This window comes from Nerophis lumbriciformis, linkage group LG33 (assembly GCF_033978685.3).
Source record: "Nerophis lumbriciformis linkage group LG33, RoL_Nlum_v2.1, whole genome shotgun sequence".
Taxonomy (NCBI): domain Eukaryota; kingdom Metazoa; phylum Chordata; class Actinopteri; order Syngnathiformes; family Syngnathidae; genus Nerophis; species Nerophis lumbriciformis.
This window is the reverse complement of record NC_084580.2, coordinates 2,006,386-2,028,872: the sequence shown is the minus strand read 5'-3', so window position 1 is coordinate 2,028,872 and position 22,487 is coordinate 2,006,386. Positions and strand designations below refer to the sequence as shown.

Sequence of the window (22,487 nt, the reverse complement as noted above, 5' to 3'; positions counted from 1 at the left end):
GCACATGGACCCTTGTTTACTTTTTTAACCAATGATAAGCAGATTTGTATCCGACACAGCTCTTAGCCAATCATTTGATACGTTACTGCGTTGGGGGCATTTTTCACGGTCTTTGATTGGCTATTGGGCTGCAGCCCAGCAAAGATGAAAAAACTCCGCTCTTCAAGCCTAGTGCCTCAAAAAGGAGGACAAATACGTGTCCGGCTTGATGCTGCGCCGGACGCCGGACAGGGACATTTAAAATCCGGACTGTCCGGCCTAAATCCGGACACCTGGTCACCCTACCACCTGAGCCGCTCTCACCCGCTGGAGTACAGCAGTAACAAACAACCACAACCATCTACATCAGCCGGTGCAAGTGGAACAGCACCGAAGCGGCAACAACAGACCACCATCGAGAGATACTCGGCAGCAGTGCCATATGACAAAAATTCAAAACGTTATAAAGAAATAACGGATGCAGTGGTGGATCAATTAGCGAAGGACATGCTACCTACTTATATTTAAAATAAAAGTATTTAAATTCAGCCTTTTTTCTCCTGGTCTTTATTTAGAATTTTTTTTTTTTTTAATCAATAATTATCGATATCGACTGATATGAAACACTTATATCGTGATACATTTTTTAGTCATATCGCCCAGCCCTACCAGTGCTTCCCGTAACTTCCTATTGAGCCATTCCGAATGCCATGCGCGAGGCTATTTATAGCACCGCTGCCAAGCCCGAGGCACCAGTTGCCATTGTTTCCAAACAAGCGAACGATCATGGAATCAGCCGGAGAAAAATCGCATACGAGTCTTAAACCGAAAAGGAAACTGCAGTCATTCCGTGAAGAATATTCAAAAGCCTATCCGGGAATAATTATCCGTTCCAAAAAGGGTGAAAACTACGCGAATTGCACCTTGTGCAGACAAGATGTTTCGATCGGACACGGAGGAATTAGCGATGTAAAAGACCACGTTGGGACAAAAAAACACAAGTCTAATGCCGTTGCTAGCGATACAAGTGGAAAACGTTCAACGTTTTTCGTCGCCCAAACAGATTCTTTGGATGTGATAAATGCCAAAGTTTTATTTACGGAGGCAATAATTGAGCAAACAAAAAGGTAATGACACCAATGTTATCTATTGGAATTGTTTCGTACTGTTATACTGTTAAAAGTGTTTATACTATTTATGCTTTCAAGTCCAAGTTGAAGAAATCTTGTTAAATGTTGACAGCATAACTACCAAAATACAGAAGTATGTCCTTAATATTTTTGCAGTGCTATTTCTGTTGAAAAGTTAAAATGATTACATTAGAGATGTGATGTGCCACTTTTCAAGTGTCTGATGGCTTCAATTAATTTTCATTAATTTTTCATATTTTGAATTCTTTTGAAAGGTTTACAAAAAAACTACATTTGAATTGTAATTCCATGCTATTGACAGGACTATTAATTTTAATGAAGTTAGCTTACCATGTTTACAGTATGATAATTGTGATAGAAATGTGAATTTTAGGCACAGAATATTTTTTACAATTGAACAAGGCAGTAGATTATACAAGCTTGGACAGAAAGTTAATAATGACACCAATTTTTTTTTTTTTATGGAATTGTTTAGTACTGTTTTACCATTTGTTTACTGTAAAAAGTGTTTATACTGTTTATACTTTCAATTAACAAATTGAAGTCTTGTGAAAGGTTGACAGGATAACTGGCATTAACTGTCAAATTAATTTCAAACTATTGAAGTTAGCTTACAGAATAAACATGTCAACCAACCCATATGATTTTTGCTGTAATATTTTTGTTTTGAAAAGTCACTGTGACTGATAGAAAAGTGATGGTTTTAGCAACATTTTAACCTGTCTGAATGCTAATAATCATTTTGCGTCTGGGGGCGAAGGAACCCCCCACCAGGACTTTGTCCTGGACCTACCGGGGCCTGCGGCCCCTGGACCCTGGCTACTAGGTTTTTCTGATTTCAAAAGTTGACAGGTATGCATAAATAACCAACTGAGAACGTGCCTGGTATGTTAACGTAACATATTATGTAAAGAGTCATTCAAATAACTATAACATATAGAACATGCTATATGTTTACCAAACAATCTGTCACTCCTGATCGCTAAATCCGATGAAATCTTCTTCCTCGTTGTCGCTCCTGGTATGCGCCGCTAGCGTCCATTCTTTCTGCTGCTCGATCGCCGTTTTCTGCTGCATATTTCACTACGTCCAGCTTGTAATCTGCAGTATATGATTTCCTTTTCGGTGCCATTTTTTTTCAGCCCTTCTCAGTTTTTATAAGTTACCGCCAATGTAGAAATGATTCATTTTAATAGCTACGGCAGTAGCATATACTGTAGCATATAGCAGTTAGCATCCCATGACCCACAATGCACTTCTGCCATGACCCTCCCACGCCGAATTCTTATTGGTTGACGTGCGTGTGCCGATTGCTGACATGTGTGTGACGATTGCTGACACTTGCTTCGTCTCTTCCGTGAATTAGATAAATAATATTATATGATATTTTACGGTAATGTGTTAATAATTTCCCACATAAATCGCTCCGGAGTATATGTCGCACCCACGGCCAAACTATGAAAAAAACTGTGACTTATAATCCGAAAAATACGGTAAGTAAAGTAGTAACAGGCACATTCATAATAACATGTAATATTTAAGTATTTTGCTCATTTTAAAAAGACGGCGGCACATTAATTTCACAGACTCATCACGATGGGAAAAAATACGAAATAAAGTCTATTCTATCCTCTTTTCCTTCAACCCCAACAACTACTACTACTAATCATGGCAGACTTCATGAGAGCCAACAAAGACTACTTTGGGACGAATGATGATCCAGAGCCTTATATTTGTTGAAGGATGAGCTACATGTTTTAAAAGCTGAGTGATAAAGCAGTAGCACCATTGCTACTGTAAGTGCTAAACAAGAAATTCTAACTACGAACTTAACAAATAAATCACTTACTGTACAACATCTGCTCTTAGTGGGATACTGATTGATGGGATATTAGATGAAGAATAATCATAATCTTCACTCAGGAAAAAAAAAAGGGCAAGCGTCCTTTCGTGTCTTTCTTGCTATCTACAAAACACAAACCCAGTGAAGTTGGCACGTTGGGTAATCGTAAATAAAAACAGAATACAATGATTTGCAAATCATTTTCAACTTATATTCAATTAAATAGACTGCAACGACAAGATGCAGAGGCATGATCTTTAATCTATAATGAACATTTACCAACTCATAGGTGATGCAACTGCTCACCGACTCAGTATGTCAATAGCTGCATTAGCCAGTTACCTCTCTGTGATCACAGCGCGGCTAAAAGTAGTTCCTTGGCATTAGCGCTTATAAAAACAATGTCGCTTAAACTTGGTATATGATACAAGAATAAAAGAAGGTATATGATACAATGATAAAGTAAAATTATAAAAGAGGCTTCCACACTGCAAAAACTGAAATCTAAGTAAGATGAAATATCTCAAATAAGGGTGATATTTGCTTATTTTCTGTCTGATAAGATAATTCTTCTCAATAAGCAGATTTTATGTTAGAGTATTTTACTTGTTTTAAGGGTTTTGGTCCTAAATTATCTCAGTAAGATATTACAGCTTGTTGCTGAGATTTGATGAGCTATATTGAGTAAAACATGCTTGAAACTAGAATATCAAGTGTTGCAAAGCTGTGTCATCAACACTCACAAGTATAAAACTACTTTTTTAAAGTACGGTAATCATTTCTTATTTCAAGCATGAAAAAAAAAAAATCATGATTTTGACACAATTGTGTCTCATAATTAAAACAGATGACAGCCAAATGGACTTTGCTGTTTTATTTTCAATGAAACAATAGAAAATATGTACTCCTATAGTACTGTACAGTTGGCACAATACAGTAAACTGACAGTAAATATTTAAACATTTAACATTTCAAACAATTTTGAACAGAAATAGTTCATGCATATTCAGATAAATTCCTCAAAATTACAATTAAAAAATGTTTGGCCGGGCTGTATATATGCGCACTATTGACTGAAAGAGCACGCACTTGGCGCGATGATGTCATGTTTTCGATGGGAAAATGCATTTTTAGACCATATGATTTGCCTGAGCGGCTAGGAAACCCAGAGAGTAACAAGCGGTTGCCTTGTTGCTTTTCCATTAAGAACAATAAATCAGTTTTTAGTATAAATTTGCTGGTTTTAAGAAATGTAATGCGGAGCGCATATCATTATGTCAACATAATGGCACTAGTATTTACTTAATCTAAGAATATTTTTCAGCATATTGAGCAAAAAGGTCTCTTTTTTTTCTACCAAGAAAAGTGCACTTGTTATTAGTGAGAATATACTTATTTTAAGGTATTTTTGGGTTCATTGAGGTTAGCTAATTTCACTTGTTTTGGAAAGTCTTGACAAGCCAAATGTTCTTGTTCTATTGGCAGATCATTTTGCTTAGTTCAAATAAAATATCCCTCTTTTTTTCTTTTTTTTTTTTTCTTGTTTTTGAACACTGACTTTTTGCAGTGCAGAAAGCTATCAAATCTATGAAAGGGGAAATAGGGCCCTTGGCGATTGAAAGTGTACTTTGGGATCTTTTAGATACTACTTCCCTTGTAACCGCTGGCTGGCAGTGGATGAGGATGACGGCCAGATAGCAAGAGAGCTGGTTCCTGTGGATGAGGCCTTCATGAAGAAAGATGAGGATGAGGATGGAGGCGGCGGTGCCACTTTGGGGCTGGAACAGAAATGTAACACATTTGAAATGCTGCTTCATGTTGTTGTTGTGGGAAAAGATCAAAGGGAGCCATGTTCAATTATTTATTCAAATAGCAAGCAGGTTGTTAAGTAGCACTAAAAAAGCTTACATTTCTGTTTCAGCCATGTCCACTACGTATACCATTAAAGTAAAGACCGGAGAAAAAAAGTATGCGGGAACTGACGCGAATGTCTTTGCCGTATTATTTGGAGAAAATGATGACACAGGTAAGAAAAAGCCTTAGCTTCCTTCAATTTTGTATGAAGTTCCTATTCATTTCAGTTTCATGTTGACCTCACAGGAACCATCAACCTGAAAGCCTGTAAAAGCTATAAGAACAAGTTCGAACAAGGGATGATCAACGAGTTCACTGTGGAGGCTGTGGATTTGGGCGAGCTGGAAAAGCTTAGAGTTGGTCACGACAACTCAGGTGGGGAGATAAGAAAGCGTTCATTAAAGAAGTGACTTTTGTGAACAAGTCGAGTCTTTTGAACTGCTTTTAAGTGAACGACGAGACCCGATTCGCAGTTGTGAGCTATTTGTTTTTTATATGAAAGTTGCTCAGTCTGCCTTCATATTCGGACTCAAACCACAATGACAAAAGAGAAGATAAAAAACACACAACATAAGACATAGTCAGGAAACATATCAAGACTTAATTTACAGTCAGGGAAAATACAAGTTTACATTCACATTTAATGTGTTTAGTGTCCACAGTTTTTTCTAGTTTTATTTATACTTTTTTTATACATATTCAAGTATTGTTTTTCTTTTTCTTTTTTTTTGTCTAGTTAAAATGTTGCAGTGTGGAAAATGTTACAGTAAAGTTGTTTTCATGCTGTAGCGTGTGTGCTTTTTTTTTATTGTGCTTACAAAGGTTTCTTTAGCTCAGGAAAAATTGTAAATAATGATTTTACTGAGTTTAGTTGAGTTTGAGTTTATTTCAAACATGCATGCATACAACATGATACATCACAATTTCCAGTTTCTCTATTCAACATGTTCGAAAAGGAGTAGGAAGAAGCAGAGCTTATTTAATCCGACCCCTTTTCCTTTACATAGCAGTTGCTAAAACTTTTGTTCACTTCCTGTTCTCAATTTATTCACAATATACTCCATAAGTAATAACAATAAAAATAAATAAATAATACTTGGTGAAGAAAGTTATATTTTTTTATACGGTGAGATGAGTAAGATTATCTTGAAAACACTGTCAAAGCACAGTGATATGGAATGCTTACAATGAAAACACAAGCCAAATGAAATCAATATGGCACACTGTAAAAAAAAAAAATAAAAAAAAAAAAAAAAAAAGTCAATTGATTTTACAGAAAATAAAAAACCTGGCATCTCATACGTCAGGATTTTTCCATTAAAAAAAACGTGTACCGTTTTTCAATTTTACACTATGATTTGAAAACATTGTACATTTTACAATTTTTTTTTTTAACAATATATACATTTGAATTATTCTGATCCAAATCATATCTTATAACTGCTACCAGTGATTGTTTCTACACTAACTATCGTAAAAGAAAAAACAATGAGCCAGTCTTCAAGATCCAACTGCCTTTAAAGACCCATAGATCCCCTCTCTGGTGTTTGTCTTGAAAAGTAAGCAGGATAACAAAAAGTGTGTATTTTTTCTAACAGGGGGCTCACCTGGTTGGTTCTTGGACTGGGTTGAAATCGACGCCCCCTCACAGGGTCTGAGGCTACGCTTCCCCTGTGGGCGCTGGTTGGACAGAGGCGAGGATGACGGCGCCATTGTGAGGGATCTCTATCCCGCTGAGTTACAGACTGAGCTGTACACGCCATGTGAGTCCTCATCAGGAAAGTGTTAATGAGATCATGAAGTGCAATGACATTAGCAGCGTTGCCGGTACTTAGTTTAGGGGAATGGTTCTTGACGCTGCTTGATACAAGTGTTAAATGGAGACTTGGCTTTTTACTTTCACCACCACAGTGGTGCAATTTGCAGTTCTTAGGACCCGTTTACGCTAAGCCGGATAAGGTTATCTAGGGTAAATCACAACTAACCTTATCCGTGTCCACACACAACAATGCCACCGTTTAAGACCCCCGCCCCCCTCCGTCCGCCAGCACAATGCGACCTAGTACGCATGTGCGTAAAATGCGCACGTCATAGTCACCTCCAGTGTTGCTTTGTGTGCAAGTTCTTAAATGTAACTTATCTGAACAATATCCAGTTTTGTGGTATTTCAATTAACTGGAATCCAGTGTGCTGTGAGGCCCTATTGTAGTGAATCACACCTGAGACATCGTAAATTAATCAAATCTTTATTAAACTTGTGAACAATGTGATAAAAAAAACATTTAACATTAATCAATCTAGGGATCTAGATATCTGGTCAGGACACTCCTCACTCTTTTGTCCATTCGTTTTTGGTGACTTTATATATTCTGGACCTAGACGTTGAGTCCGCGACATACATGGCGGACAATAACTGATACAGTCTGCTTTGTCAGTCCAAATGCATTCGCTGTTTTACGTAGTTTTCCCTCGACGGCCAGGTAATACAAAGCACACGCTACATTTTTTTATCACATCCACAGAGCCCGCATTCTCGTTGACTCTCCTTTGACAAATGAAGTTTTCAGTAAGAAGAATCACAGCTGACCTGCACATTCGAAAGTTCTCTTGCCGTCTGAGAAGTGTTGTATCCCAAATAGCTGCAATCGCTTTCTCTTAATTTATCACCTCTAAAGGCCTTGGTGGCCACATGCGTGGACAGCACCTTTTAGCGCTTATTTCAAAAATTGTGTACATTACTGAATTGGGGTTTATGTGACATATGGACACTTATACTGCTATCTGGTGGTGTCAGAAGAGTATAACATGCAATGGAATTTGGAAAAAAATTAGCATGTCACTACACATGAATAATAATAACTGGGATTTATATAGCGCTTTTCTAAGTACCCAAAGTCGCTTTACATGTAGAACCCATCAATCATTCACACCTGGTGGTGGTAAGCTACTTTCATAGCCACAGCTGCCCTGGGGACTGACGGAAGCGTGGCTGCAATTTGCGCCAACCACCGACCACCACCTATCATTCATCATTCAATTCACCGGTGTGAGTGGCACCGGGGGCAAAGGGTGAAGTGTCCCGCCCAAGGACACAACGGCAGCGATTTTTGGATGGTAAGAGGCGGGGAGCGAACCTGCAACCCTCAGGTTTCTGGCACGGTTGCTCTACCCACTACGCCATGCCGCCCCTACATAAGTACACGTTTGTGTACTTATGGACTAATAAGTACATCATATAAATAGATGATTTTTAGTTTTTATTCTAATTAGGGTCCAATACGCCCAAATAGCAAAGAGAAATAAAAAAGCATGTAAACAAACAGCTTGGGCCTTAAGAGGTTTAAGGTATTCATGTGTGATTTCCACAAGCGTCTGTACAGACGAAAGGAGAAACACGGGCATGTCTGGGTGACTCGCCTTCATATTTCCAGTGGTTAGCTCCTAGCTATGAAACCGCTTTATTATTAAGCTGGCTGTGGCGCGTTCTTTCTGACGTCACTTCCTGTGCGGGCAGGGTCTTTCTGGCGTCTCTTCCTCTCCGAACTCACTTTGTAAACGATCAATGAGTCCATACAAAGCTAAAAGTCGGAGATTCAAGAAATACACGGCGCACTTACCCGTGTAAAAAACTGTCCGAGGAGGCTGACCTTAAACGCTGGTTTTGTGTGGCTGAAACGGGGCTTGGGCAAAATAATTATTCGTTTAATTATTCGTGAAGATATAGCCTAAGCCTTATCCGTGTCCGCACACAACAATGCCACCGTTTAAGACCCCCTCGCCCCTCCGTCCGCTGTCGCAACGCGACCTGGTACGCATGCGCGAAAAAAAGCGCACGTCATAGTCACCTCTGACCTGGATGTGTTTTCTTACCCTGTGTTTCAATGTAGACTATTGCCACATTTCTTTTAACAGTAAACCTTGCTTGCCTCACCATCAGCAGCTGTTAGACTAGCCCTATTGTAGTGAAGCACACCTGAGCCATCATACATGAATCATATCTTTAATGGACGTGTAAAAGTAAACAATGTGATAAAGAACATTTTACAACAACCAACAACAGGACACTGCTTGTAGGATGAAATTGGTGGTCGTACTTGACGGCCGCAACCACTTCATGGCTTCACAATAGTTATGGAGTACAAAACTAGATGCTCGACATACATCACGGACAATTAGTAGTAATAGTCTGCTTTGCCAGTCCAAATGCATTCGCTATTTTTCGGGAGCCCGCATTGTCGTTGTCTCTCCCTCGACAAATGAACAAAGTGTTTCACTAAGTAGAATCACAGCTGACCTGGACCATTGAAAGTTCTCTTGCCGTTCCTCCGTCACAACACACTCGTTGACAAACATATCCCAACAGGCTTCCGTTCTTCCAGGCCTTATCCAAAACCGTCGCTCAACATTGCTATGTTGCCCTCTGAGGTGTGTTGTATCCCAAATAGCTGCAATCGCCCGTTTCCTTCTCTTAAGGTACTAGTGTGTGATTTCCAAAAGCGCCTGTACATGTACAAGAAGGAGAAACACGGGCATGTGTGGATGACTCGCCTCCATCTTTCTAGTGGTTTCTGCCGAGTTACCGAACGGGTTGTTGTGAAGCTGGCTGTGGCGCGTTCTTTCTGATGTCACTTCCTGTGCGGGGCACGGTCTTTCTGGCATCACTTCCTCTCCGAACTCAGTTTGTCAACGATCAATGAGTCCATACAAAACTAAGAACCGGAGATTCAAGAAATAGACGGCGCACTTACCCATGTAAAAATTTGTCCGAGGAGGGGGCCTTAAACGGTGATTTAGTGTGGCTGAAACGGGGCTTAGGCTAAATAATTATTTGTTTAAGGGGTTATCCGGCTTAGTGTAGACATAGCCTAAGTAATAATAAGGTGTACTGCTCCTATCGATCTACCCACCTAACAGTCATCATTACCTTAACACAGTATATTGGGAAAATAATGCTTTTAAAATGATCAGAATAACATTGATGCTACCATACTGAGAGTTGAGAGCTCTCATTAGCATTATTATCTTTAAAAAGACAGACTATGCTGTCGCTTTTGAGTTACAACACTTTAGATCAGGGGTGTTAAACGTAAGGCCCGCGGGCAGGATCAGGCCCGCGAACGGGTTTTATCCGACCTGCGGGATGAGTTTGCTAAGTGTAAAAATTAGCCAAAGTTTTTGAATGAAAGAAACTGCTGTTCTAAATGTGTCCACTAGATGTCACAATAGCAATTATTTGTTATCTACCGGGTATGTAGATTATACTACATATGTAAAAAAAAATAAACCACACGTTAATAGGAAAATTATCAAATTACATAAATAACATGCTGTAATTAGATTTTTTTAATTTTTTTTTTATATTGATAGATTGAAAATTAACACCAATGAGTTGACTGATGAACATTATCACATAATTTATTCAGAAAGTATAAATAACGACAAATAAAGGTAGAATACTATTAACCGCAACATGTAAGTGTAAAAAAAACACACAAAAAACATGATTTGTACATTTTCAGAATGTGCTTGTTCTATTTCTAAACAAAGAAAACAATCTGAAGTTGTCTTTATTTTTAAGTTATCGTGCCGTGATTTTACCAGTCCGGTCCACTTAGGAGTGGATTTTTGTCCATGTGGCCCCCCATCTAAAATTAGTTTGACACCCCTGCTTTAGATTGTGCACCTGAGTGAATACGCTTCAATGTATATGTTTATGCATAGTTTTTCCATTTCACTTTGGCCTTTTAGTTGTGCCCTACGAGCTGAAGATCTACACCAGCAATGTTTTCGGCGCGGGAACAGATGCGGATGTGTTTATCGTTTTGTATGGCCGCAAAGGCGTGTGCACGCTGCAGAAGCACCTGTGCGTCAACAAGAGGGAGAGGCGACTGTTCTTTGAGAGAGGAGCTGAAGACATGTTCATAGTGGAGGTAGCGTGAAACTGTGCAACATATGAACTACCTCCTTTTTAAGGGGTATGCAAACACATCATACAGGTGCCCTCCCAAACCCCCTCCCTGTCTCTATTTCCTCAATCATTCAATAATCGTTTCCATAGACTAAATTAGTCTGATTTCTCAAACAATAATTTGGCTCAAAATAAGCATCCTCGTATCGCGCAGGCGCCAGTCTCAACCTGGAGGCGGATCCCAATCAATCAAAACATAAAAACAACTCGAATGAAGAGAATACTGCGTATTTGCTTTGCAAATTAAAATGATTTTAAAAAGCATTGATGGGAGAGAACAAAGAAGCAGAGATATATTTAGAAAAGTAGCGCGGGAAATGGAGAAAGACGGCTTCATTCGGACGCCAGAACGAAAATGAGTGCGATGGAAGCGAAGCATACAGTCCTGGTCAAAAGTTTACATACACTTGTAAAGAACATAATGTCATGGCTGTCTTAAGTTTCCAATCATTTCTACAACTCTTATTTTTTTGTGATAGAGTGATTGGAGCACATACTTGTTTGTCACAAAAAACATTCATGAAGTTTGATTCTTTTATGAATTTATTATGGGTCTACTGAAAATGTGAGCAAATCTGCTGGGTCAAAAGTATACATACAGCAATGTTAATATTTGGTTACATGTCCCTTGGCAAGTTTCACTGCAATAAGGCGCTTTTGGTAGCCATCCACAAGCTTCTGGTTGACTTTTTGACCAATCTTCTTGACAAAATTGGTGCAGTTCAGCTAAATGTGTTGATTTTCTGACATGGACTTGTTTCTCCAGCATTGTCCACACTTTTAAGTCAGGACTTTGGAAAGGCCATTCTAAAACCTTAATTCTAGCCTGATTTAGCCATTCCTGTACCACTTTTGACGTGTGTTTAGGGTCATTGTCCTGTTGCAACATCCAACTGTGCCCAAGCAACCTCCGGGCTGATGATTTTAGATTGTTCTGAAGAATTTGGAGGTAATCCTCCTTTTTAATTGTCCCATTTACTCTCTGTAAAACACCAGTTCTATTGGTAGCAAAACAGGCCCAGAGCATAATACTACCACCACCATGCTTGACGGTATGAATGGTGTTCCTGGGATTAAAGGTCTCACCTTTTCTCCTCCAAACATATTGCTGGGTATTGCGGCCAAATAGCTAAATTTTTGTTTCATCTGACATTACATGGACAAAGATAAGACCTTCTTGAGGAAAGTTCTGTGGTCAAATTCAACCAGAAGCTTGCCAGAAGCTTGTGGATGGCTACCAAAAGCGCCTTATTGCAGTGAATCTTGCCAAGGGACATGTAACCAAATATTAACATTGCTGTATGTATACTTTTGAGCCAGCAGATTTGGTCACATTTTCAGTAGACCCATAATAAATTCATAAAAGAACCAAACTTCATGAATGTTTTTTGTGACCAACAAGTATGTGCTCCAATCACTCTATCACAAAAAAATTAAAGTTGTAGAAATTTTTGGAAACTCAAGACAGCCATGACATTATGTTCTTTACAAGCGTATGTAAACTTTTAACCACGACTGTATATTACAAGGCAATGAAGAAAGCGTACACAAAGCTCTTCATGTGTGTACTCCAAACACCGCAAAAACAAGCTTTAAAAATATAAGATAGATAGATAAAAATATGAAAAACTAGCAAAATTAACAAGCAGCATGGACAGATAATTTTACTTGATAAGGCATCCTAAATTAAGATGTGTATATCTTGTTCATGAGGGAAAAGTGGGTCATGAGATCGACAGGTGGATCGGTGCGGCGTCTTCAGTAATGCGGACGCTGTATCGATCCGTTGTGGTGAAGAAGGAGCTGAGCCGGAAGGCAAAGCTCTCAATTTACCTGTCGATCTACATTCCCATCCTCACCTATGGTCATGAGCTTTGGGTTATGACCGAAAGGACAAGATCACGAGTACAAGCGGCCGAAATTAGTTTCCTCCGCCGGCTGGCGGGTCTCTCCCTTAGAGATAGGGTGAGAAGCTTTGTCTTCCGGAAGGAGCTCAAAGTAAAGCCGCTGCTCCTCCACATCTGGCTAGATGAGGTGGTTCGGGCATCTGGTCAGGATGCCACCCGAACGCCTCCCTAGGGAGGTGTTTATGGCACCTCCAACCGGCAGGAGGCCACGGGGAAGACACAGGACACGTTGGGAAGACTATCTCTCCCGGCTGGCCTGGGAACGCCTCGGGATCCCTCGGGAGGAGCTGGATGAAATGGCTGGGGAGAAGGAAGTCTGGGCTTCCCTGCTTAGGCTGCTGCACCCGCGACCCGACCTCGGATAAGCGGAAGAAGATGGATGGATATATATATATATATATATATATATATATATATATATATATATATACAGTATATATATAGTCAGGTTCTCAATTGTAATTCTATATAGGCATGACAAAAAATTGAGAAGCACTGGCTAAAATGAAAAAAGGCATACAATGCAAGGACATCTTGGGACATTAGCATAAGGGTTACGCAATGATTTCGGCTGGACCGTGAGGCCGTCGTTGAACTTTGTGACTATTTGATAGAAATATCGAGAATGCAATCGACACTCGCTTTATTGAACACATATGATTCGCAAGAAAGTAGCAAGCTACAGAAAATGTCTATAGATTTGTAATCAATTGAGTCGATTGAGTTTGATAGTTAAAGTCATGCACCTGGGGATAGGTTGACTGGCAACACTAAATTGGCCCTCGTGTGTGAATGTGAGTGTGAATGTTGTCTGTCTATCTGTGTTGGCCCTGTGATGAGGTGGCGACTTGTCCAGGGTGTACCCCGCCTACCGCCCGAATGCAGCTGGGATAGGCTCCAGCACCCCCCGCGACCTCGAGAGGGACACGCGGTAGAAAATGGATGGATGGATGGAATGTTAATCTGTCACTCTCCGACTTGCTCACACACACACACACCTGTCCTTGCAAGCCCCCCTAACATGTCATAATTTCACAAAGATTAGTACTGAACAGAACTCTTAACTTGATCAGAGTGGTTCTAATAACAAGTGAAGCAAAGTTTTATCTAATGGTAAATGGTAAATGGGTTGTACATGTTGTACTTGTATAGCGCTTTTCTACCTTTTTTAAGGAACTCAAAGTGCTTTGACACTATTTCCACATTCACCCATTCAGACACACATTCACACACTGATGGTGGGTGCTGCCATGCAAGGCGCTAACCAGGACCCATCAGGAGCAAGGGTGAAGTGTCTTGCTCAAGGACACAACGGACGTGACTAGGATGGTAGAAGGTAGGGATTGAACCAGGAACTCTCAGGTTGCTGGCACAGCCACTCTCCCAACTGCGCCACGCCGTCCCCGTCTAAGGATTATTATTCACTTGGTAACACTTTAGTATGGGGAACATATGAACCATTAATTAGTTGCTTATTATTCTTCATTTCTTTAAAGAAATGAGCAAAGCCTGGAAGGGCCACGTCATCTCGGGAGAAGTAAAATGCCATGGAAGTGTAAGTGTAGGAAGCTGCTTTAACATCTGCTGACTGAAGCCTTGCTTTTGAAGAATCCTCCATCAAGTCTTTTATTGGGCGCCAAACAATCATCCATGCCACACCCACTTCAAGTCCACTACTTTGACCATTGAATTTTGATCATTTTCCAACCGATATTTTCCAACACAAATACAACGTTGAAACAACATTCTTTTTGACAAAGTTGATTCAATGTCAGATTTTGACATCGATTTGACCATTGAAATTTGGTAATTTCCCAACCAGCAACGTGGATCCAACGTTAGACACCAACGTTGTCTCAATTTACAAATACAACTATTTTGCAACGATGTTTCAAAGTCAGTTTTAAAGGACATGTATGTAAAATCGACGTTGTGTCAATGTCTTGTGCCTGCTGGGTAACACGTTCAATTTGAAAAGCCCGTATCAATCAAGGCAGTGCTTGTCATGTGGAAATGTGTTGTCATGGTGATGTCGTGTGTGTATGCACGCGCAACAGTGTATTTTTCTTAACTGGATGTGAATGGTAACACTTTAGTATGGGGAACATATTAACCATTAATTATTTGCTTATTAACATAGGGTTAGGGTAAGGCTCAGGGTCAGGGTCAGGGTTAGGGTTAGGGTTAGGGTGGTGGTTGGGGTTAGGGTTAGGGAATACTCTTAGTTAATGGCTTACTGATTGTATAATAAGGCCATGCAGAATAAGGCATTAATAAGTATTTAATAAGTACTTAACAATTACTAATTAACAGCCAATATGTTACTAATTTCCATGTTAATAAGCAACGTCAGAACCCAACATTGATTAAACGTTGTCAAAAAGCATTACGTTTGAGTTGCTCAACGTCAGGACCTATTTCAACAAGTTATCAATGTTGTTTTAATGTCTTGTGCCTGCCGGGTATCTTTTTCATAGATTTCAATAACATGCACAAGTGTTACAAACACTCCATGTTCATTGATTTTCACATAGCCAAAAAAGGCGTCATGGCAAAGTCCGACTCCTTTGTAACGAGGCCGCCTTCATTCCAGACTTAAGCACTTGAGCTTAACATAGGCGGGGCGGGCGTGTCCGCAAGCGAGAATTTGAATAAGTGAAACATTCGTAACTTCAAGCGTGTAAAAAAAAATACTCAAGCCAAATGCGAGAATAGGTCCCATAGTGCACCCACATTTTGCACCTATTTATCAAAAGTTTGTAGACATGTTTTCATTCAGTTATGTGCAAAAGTGTATACCAACTTTAGACCTTTACTGTACTGTATCTCGAGGCTATGTGTTGTCTGCCAGTTGGAAGATGTTGGCGACATTATAGAGAAGATCCGAGTGGGGCACGACAACAGGGGCTCCAACCCAGGGTGGCACCTCGACCGAGTGGAGATCCGACGTCTTCTGAGGAAAGGAAAGGTAGCAAAAACAACCTGTATGTATACAGTCGTGGTCAAAAAATTACATACACTTGTAAAGAACATAATGTCATGGCTGTCTTGAGTTTCCAATAATTTCTACAACTCTTATTTTTTTGTGATAGAGTGATTGGAGCACATACTTGTTTGTCACAAAAAACATTCATGAAGTTTGGTTCTTTTATGAATTTATTATGGGTCTACTGAAAATGTGAGCAAATCTGCTGGGTCAAAATTATACATACATGATCAATTTTGGTGATGTAGAAAAGTTACAATCAAATCAAATTAGCTTAATGGCATGGCCTCTTAACTTCACGTGAGTGGTTATGATTGACGACACCTGTTGACTTCTCTGAGCCCATTTAAATAGGGCTCATGTGATGCAGTCATTAGACTCGGTTACAAACTCGACAATGGGAAAGTCAAAGGAACTCAGCACAGATCTGAAAAAACTAATCATTAACTTGAACAAGTCAGGAAAGTCACTTGGAGCCATTTCAAAGCAGCTTAAGGTCCCACGAGCAACTGTGCAGACAATTGTTCATAATTATAAAGTGCATGGCACAGTTTTGTCACTGCCATGATCAGGAAGAAAACGCAAACTATCACCTACTGCTGAGAGAAAATTGGTCAGGATGATCAAAAGTCAACCGAGAACCACCAAAAAGGAGGTCTGCAATGAATTGGAAGCTGCTGGAACACAGGTATCAGTGTCCACAGTCAAGCATGTTTTGAGAGGCTACCATACAAGAAGGAAGCCCTTGCTCCCGAAGCAACACCTTAAGGCTTGTCTAAAGTTTGCTGCTGGTCACATGGACAAAGATAAGACTTTCTGGAGGAAAGTTCTGTGGTCAGATGAAACCAAAATTTAGCTGTTTGGCCACAATATCCAGCAATATGTTTGGAGGAGAAAATGTGAGGCCTTTAATCCCAGGAACACCATTCCTACCGTCAAGCATGGTGGTGGTAGTATTATGCTCTGGGCCTGTTTTGCTGCCAATGGAACTGGTGCTTTACAGAGAGTAAATGGGACAATGAAAAAGAAGGATTACCTCCAAATTCTTCAGGATAACCTAAAATCATCAGCCCGGGGGTTGGGTCTTGGGCGCAGTTGGATGTTGCAACAGGACAATGATCTCAAACACACGTCAAAAGCGGTAAAGGAATGGTTAAATCAGGCTAGAATTAAGGTTTTAGAATGGCCTTCCCAAAGTCCTGACTTAAACGTGTGGACAATGCTGAAGAAACAAGTCCATGTCAGAAAACCAACAAATTTAGCTGAACTGCACAAATTTTGTCAAGAGGAGTGGTCAAAAATTCAACCAGAAGCTTGTGGATGGCTACCAAAAGCGCCGTATTTCAGTGAAACTTGCCAAGGGACATGTAACCAAATATTAACATTGCTGTATGTATACTTTTGACCCAGCAGATTTGGTCACATTTTCAGTAGACCCATAATAAATTCATAAAAGAACCAAACTTCATGAATGTTTTTTGTGACCAACAAGTATGTGCTCCAATCACTCTATCACAAAAAAATAAGAGTTGTAGAAATTATTGGAAACTCAAGACAGACATGACATTATGTTCTTTACAAGTGTATGTAAACTTTTGACCACGACTGTATGTATGTATGTATGTATATATATATATATATATATATATATATATATATATATATATAGCAATATAAACTATAACATGTGTAATATTTACATACTATATATACAGTATATATATATATATATATATATATATATATATATATATATATATATATATATATATATATATATATATATATATATATATATCAGTATATATTATATACTGTATATAGTATGTAAATATTACATGTTATCATTTATATTGCTACTATGGTACATTTTTTGTATACTTAATACCTGCATTATCCTTTCTATCCTTACCCTCTCCAGCCTTTGAAACTGAGCTACTGTGTGGAACGATTTCCCTTGTGGATCAATAAAGTTTGTCTAAGTCTAAGTCTGTCGATAAGCATCATTAAAGAGCACTTCTTATAGGACTTTTCAGCAACCTGAAGTAAGTCTCATAGTTCCAAAATAGTGTGTTGGCCAAAATGTTGCCTTGATGCTGTAATTTTAAACTGATTTTAATCCTACTGGAAAACACGCCATTTTGTGTCCGTAGTTTTATTGCTAACAAACTGTGTCCATGCCTGTTTCTGACAGACAGTTTGTCTCCAACAAGCGCAATCCTGAAGGAATCAATAAAGTACTATCTAACTATATATCTATTTATCCACTTTCCACATTTACAGTAGTAAAACGTACAAGCTTAATTGGTTCTGTTCTCAAAACACTTGTATCTCAAATCATGGTCTCTCTGTCAAACACACAATCAGCAGCTTTTCCATATTTTCATGGATAAATGCTCGCCATTTATATTATTTTCACATTCTTGGCTGGTATTTGACCCATTCTGCTTCAGTATGGTGCACACCAGCAGTGATACGCTCCAAGTTGTTGAAAAAAATGTTTGCTTATTACAGGGCCTTTAAAGCAGTATTTTTCAACCTTTTTTGAGCCAAGGCACATTTTTTGCGTTGAAAAAATCCGGAGGCACACCACCAGCAGAAATCATTAAAAAACGAAACTCCGTTGACAGTAAAAAGTCGTTGTCGCAATTGTTGGATATGACTTTAAAGCATAACCAAGCGTGCATCAATATAGCTCTTGTCTCAAAGTAGGTGTACTGTCCTGACTCGTCACATCACGCCGTGACTTATTTGGAGTTTTTTTTGCGGTTTTCCTGTGTTTAGTTCTTGTCTTGCGCTTCTATTTTGGTGGCTTTTTCCTCTTTTTTTTGGTATTTTCCTATAGCAGTTTCATGTCTTCCTTTGAGCGATATTCCCCGCACCTGCTTTGTTTTAGCAATCAAGAAAATTTCAGTTGTTTTTATCCTTCTTTGTGGGGACATTGTTGGTTGCCATGTCATGTTGGGATGTACATTGTGGACGCCGTCTTTGCTCCACAGTAAGTCTTTGCTGTCGTCCACGATTCTGTTTTTGTTTACTTTGTTCTTTCTTTCTTCGTTCTGCGTAGCCTTCCCTAAGCTTCAATGCCTTTTCTTAGAGGCACTCACCTTTTGTTTATTTTTGGTTTAAGCATTAGACACCTTTTTACCTGCACGCTGCCTCCCGCTGTTTCCGACATCTACAAAGCAATTAGCTACCGGCTGCCACCTACTGATATGGAAGAGTATTACACGGCTACTCTGCCGAGCTCTAGACAGCACCGACACATCATTTGCAGACTATAATTACAGGTTTGCAAAAAATATTTTTAACCCAAATAGGTGAAATTAGATCATCTCCCACAGCACACCAGACTGTATCTCACGGCGTGGCACAGTGGTTGAAAAACACTGCTTTGAAAGGATTTTAGTTACACACTTGGACCAATTTAATTCCAGGGATCAGAGACGACTATTTTTCCGTGTGAGCGTTGGCTGGCTAAATCAGAAGATGATGGTGAGACGGTGAGGGAGTTGGTGCCATCTGACATTATCACAGAGAAACTCCTCAGGGGTGGCACTCTGAAACGGACCGAAACCGAGATTGAGGATGCTTTGGAAAGTGAGCATATACCTCGATAGCAACCTAGCATAAAAGAAAATGTCACTCAATCTCTTTACAGTAATAATCATCTATGTCTTCTCCTATGCTAGCCCACGCTTACCAGGTGTCCGTACGCACAGGTGATATGTACAAAGCAGGCACGGATGCCAACGTCTTTCTGACAATCTATGGAGACCTCGGTGACACAGGAGAGCGCAAACTGGCAATATCTGAGAACAACAAGAACAAGTTTGAGAGAGGAGAGGTATTAGATGAGCAAAGATGTTATACCAACAAAAAATAGATGTCATCATGCTAAAAACCTTGTCTCAGGTGGATAAATTCACCATTGAAGCGGTGGACCTGGGCCAGGTGTTTAAGATCCGAATTCGTCACGACAACTCCATGATGGGAGCCGACTGGTACCTGGACCAAGTGGAGGTCCTGGATGTGGACACAGAGGAGGATTACATGTTCCTGTGTGAGCGCTGGCTGTCCAAGAAGAAGGAGGACAAACGCTTAGAGAGGACCCTCTTTGTGAAGGTTTGTCACGGTACAGGCGTGGGGAAAATTAGGTGTAAATATCACATTGGAATGTTTCTGCTTTAGGGATACGAAGGTGAAAGAAACGCCGATCCGAATTTCAAAAAGATGGCTCAGGCCAAACTGGGTCTGGATAGGAATGCAAACAAAAAGAAAAAAAAGAAGGTGGCAGTGGCGGAAGAAGGTCCAAGTAAGTAAGACTGAAGAGTAGCAAACTGAAGTATTTTTTGTACAGGTGGTCCTCAGTGTACCAACGTGTCCCGCTCTTTCAGTTTTATGTAAGTTTATTTGTCAGAACGTATACCAAATTATTGCTAAATATCTGTGTTGGCCCTGCGACGAGGTGGCGACTTGTCCAGGGTGTACCCCGTCTACCGCCCGAATGCAGCTGAGATAGGCTCCAGCACCCGCCGCGACCGCGAAAGGGACAAGCGGTAGAAAATGGACGGTTGGATGGAAAATATGAAATGACATCTATAGAGTCACATTTTCACTCGTTTGACCCAATATAGTAGCCTTGAGTGTGTTCTACTGTAGTACTCATTGCTTTGGCGGTCGCTCGGCCACAATAACACGGCCAATATGTGGAAAAAGTTCACCACAACCTGGGTAATTCTTCTAAGTTAGAACTGAAACCACGGGCGTAAGATGTTCTGCCAAAAGTTGGTCAACTTGACAGTCGCAGCTACAACTATTAGATTTGTTGTGAGCAATTCATGCGGTTAGCATTGCATGTGCCACCTTGTCATTCCACATTGCTCAGCCAAAGGCTCACCAATGTCATGTGGAGCTGACAAACGTCAACGATGAAGTGAATTAATAGAGTACATCTTCACCTAACATGTTGCTGATGGCTGAGAGCAGTCTTGTTAGCATTAAGTGACGCTCCGAGTCTCATCTGGTACTTATTTTTATGTATATATATATATATATATATATATATATATATATATATATATATATATATATATATATATATCTTCATCCGCATCTCCTCCAGTCTCTCCAAACGGACTCTGGTGTGGCAGAGACCCAGCAGCTGTGTATATATATATATATATATATATATATATATATATATATATATATATATATATATATATATATATATATATATCTTCATCCGCATCTCCTCCAGTCTCTCCAAACGGACTCTGGTGTGGCAGAGACCCAGCAGCTGTGTATATATATATATATATATATATATATATATATATATATATATATACATATATATATATATATATATATATATATATATATATATATCTTCATCCGCATCTCCTCCAGTCTCTCCAAACGGACTCTGGTGTGGCAGAGACCCAGCAGCTGTGTATATATATATATATATATATATATATATATATATATATATATATATATATATATATATATACATATATATATATATACACAGCTGCTGGGTCTCTGCCACACCAGAGTCCGTTTGGAGAGACTGGAGGAGATGCGGATGAAGAGACAGGGCTGCGGAGCTAGGGCTTTACAGTGTCTTGGCTGAATGAGCAGGTATCTGACACCTAGGTCTCCTTAGACGGATCCTCGCTCATCCATGCAGACTGGACACTGGCCGAGAGTTAGTGGGCGGTCGAGAGTGGTTGCTTTGTTGGGTCTGCTCCTGTTTCTGGCCATGCTCCCCCCACCCCAGCAGACGATGCCGTGGAACAACGCAGAGGTCACCACAGTGTATATGTTTTTATTATTTTATTTTATTTGGAATTTTTTTATTTTTTTGTAGCTGTATGTAGAAATGACTGGTTGCATCAGCTATGCTCTTTTAATGTCTTTGTTAGGGTTTGATCAAGGAGGTGACTCCAGGATGCAGAGACGGGAGGCGAGGTTGATTTACAAAATGTTAAACAATTTAATGAGTCCAAAAAGTGTAACAAAAAGCGATGGGGCAGAAGTGCACACCATGAATAAGCAAACAAAAGCAGGTCCCTCAGTGGTCGACAGGGGGAAAAGGCCAGGGCGCACTGAGCTCAACAAAAGGTCCAACACAAAATCCTCTTTACCTCAGGAAGGCTAGAAAGCAAATACAAAGAGGTGAGGAATTTCAGGAATAAGGAGAGACAACATACCAGGCAGGACGAAGTGAATCAGGCACATGCACGTGGGAGGTGCAGGAGACAATAATCGGCAGGGACAAGCTGTCGGTGACAAGCTTAAATACTACTGGGTAGAGATTTGTTGCAGGTGTGCCTCGCTGGGGACTAATAGACTGAAGAAAAAGCAGACACCAAAAAAGAGAAGGCAGGGAAATGACAACAGTCAAACGCAACAGTCTTAAATGTCCTTTGTGTTCTTTGATGTTTCCCTCTTACATACATGCTTATGTGTGCTATGGCTATGCGTTTTTTTCCGCTTGGCCTCAGTCTGGACCCCCTCTCCAGGGTCCCAGGCTTAGACTGAATATTTCTTCCCGCGCCCCAGCGTTTACTTGTTTCTCACCTTTTTGTAAGGGGCGCCGGAAGTTGGCAGGCCCGTCAGCGATCCTGTTCTGTCTCCCTGTAATGTTTGTCTGCTCTTGAATGGGATTGTGCTGAAAATCTTAATTTAATAAAGTATTTCTGATTCTGATTCTGATCTAAAACGAGAGAAAACAAATCCTCTTCTACTGTTGTTTTCCTCAAGCATCTTGAGGAATACTGAAAAA

General features: G+C 39.9%; 1 protein-coding gene across 1 annotated transcript in view; it reads left to right on the top strand.

Annotated features, from left to right (window-relative positions):
- The window catches only part of loxhd1b (lipoxygenase homology PLAT domains 1b), a 78,423-nt gene that overhangs the window by 43,158 nt on the left and 12,778 nt on the right, over positions 1-22,487 (top strand). Inside the window, exons 23-32 of the mRNA XM_061928287.1 lie at positions 4,616-4,764; positions 4,895-4,999; positions 5,074-5,202; positions 6,426-6,590; positions 10,576-10,757; positions 15,554-15,670; positions 19,126-19,288; positions 19,381-19,535; positions 19,604-19,813; positions 19,880-20,003. Of these exons, the coding sequence (XP_061784271.1) occupies positions 4,616-4,764; positions 4,895-4,999; positions 5,074-5,202; positions 6,426-6,590; positions 10,576-10,757; positions 15,554-15,670; positions 19,126-19,288; positions 19,381-19,535; positions 19,604-19,813; positions 19,880-20,003 (1,499 nt within the window). The remainder of the gene's footprint in view (positions 1-4,615; positions 4,765-4,894; positions 5,000-5,073; positions 5,203-6,425; positions 6,591-10,575; positions 10,758-15,553; positions 15,671-19,125; positions 19,289-19,380; positions 19,536-19,603; positions 19,814-19,879; positions 20,004-22,487) is intronic.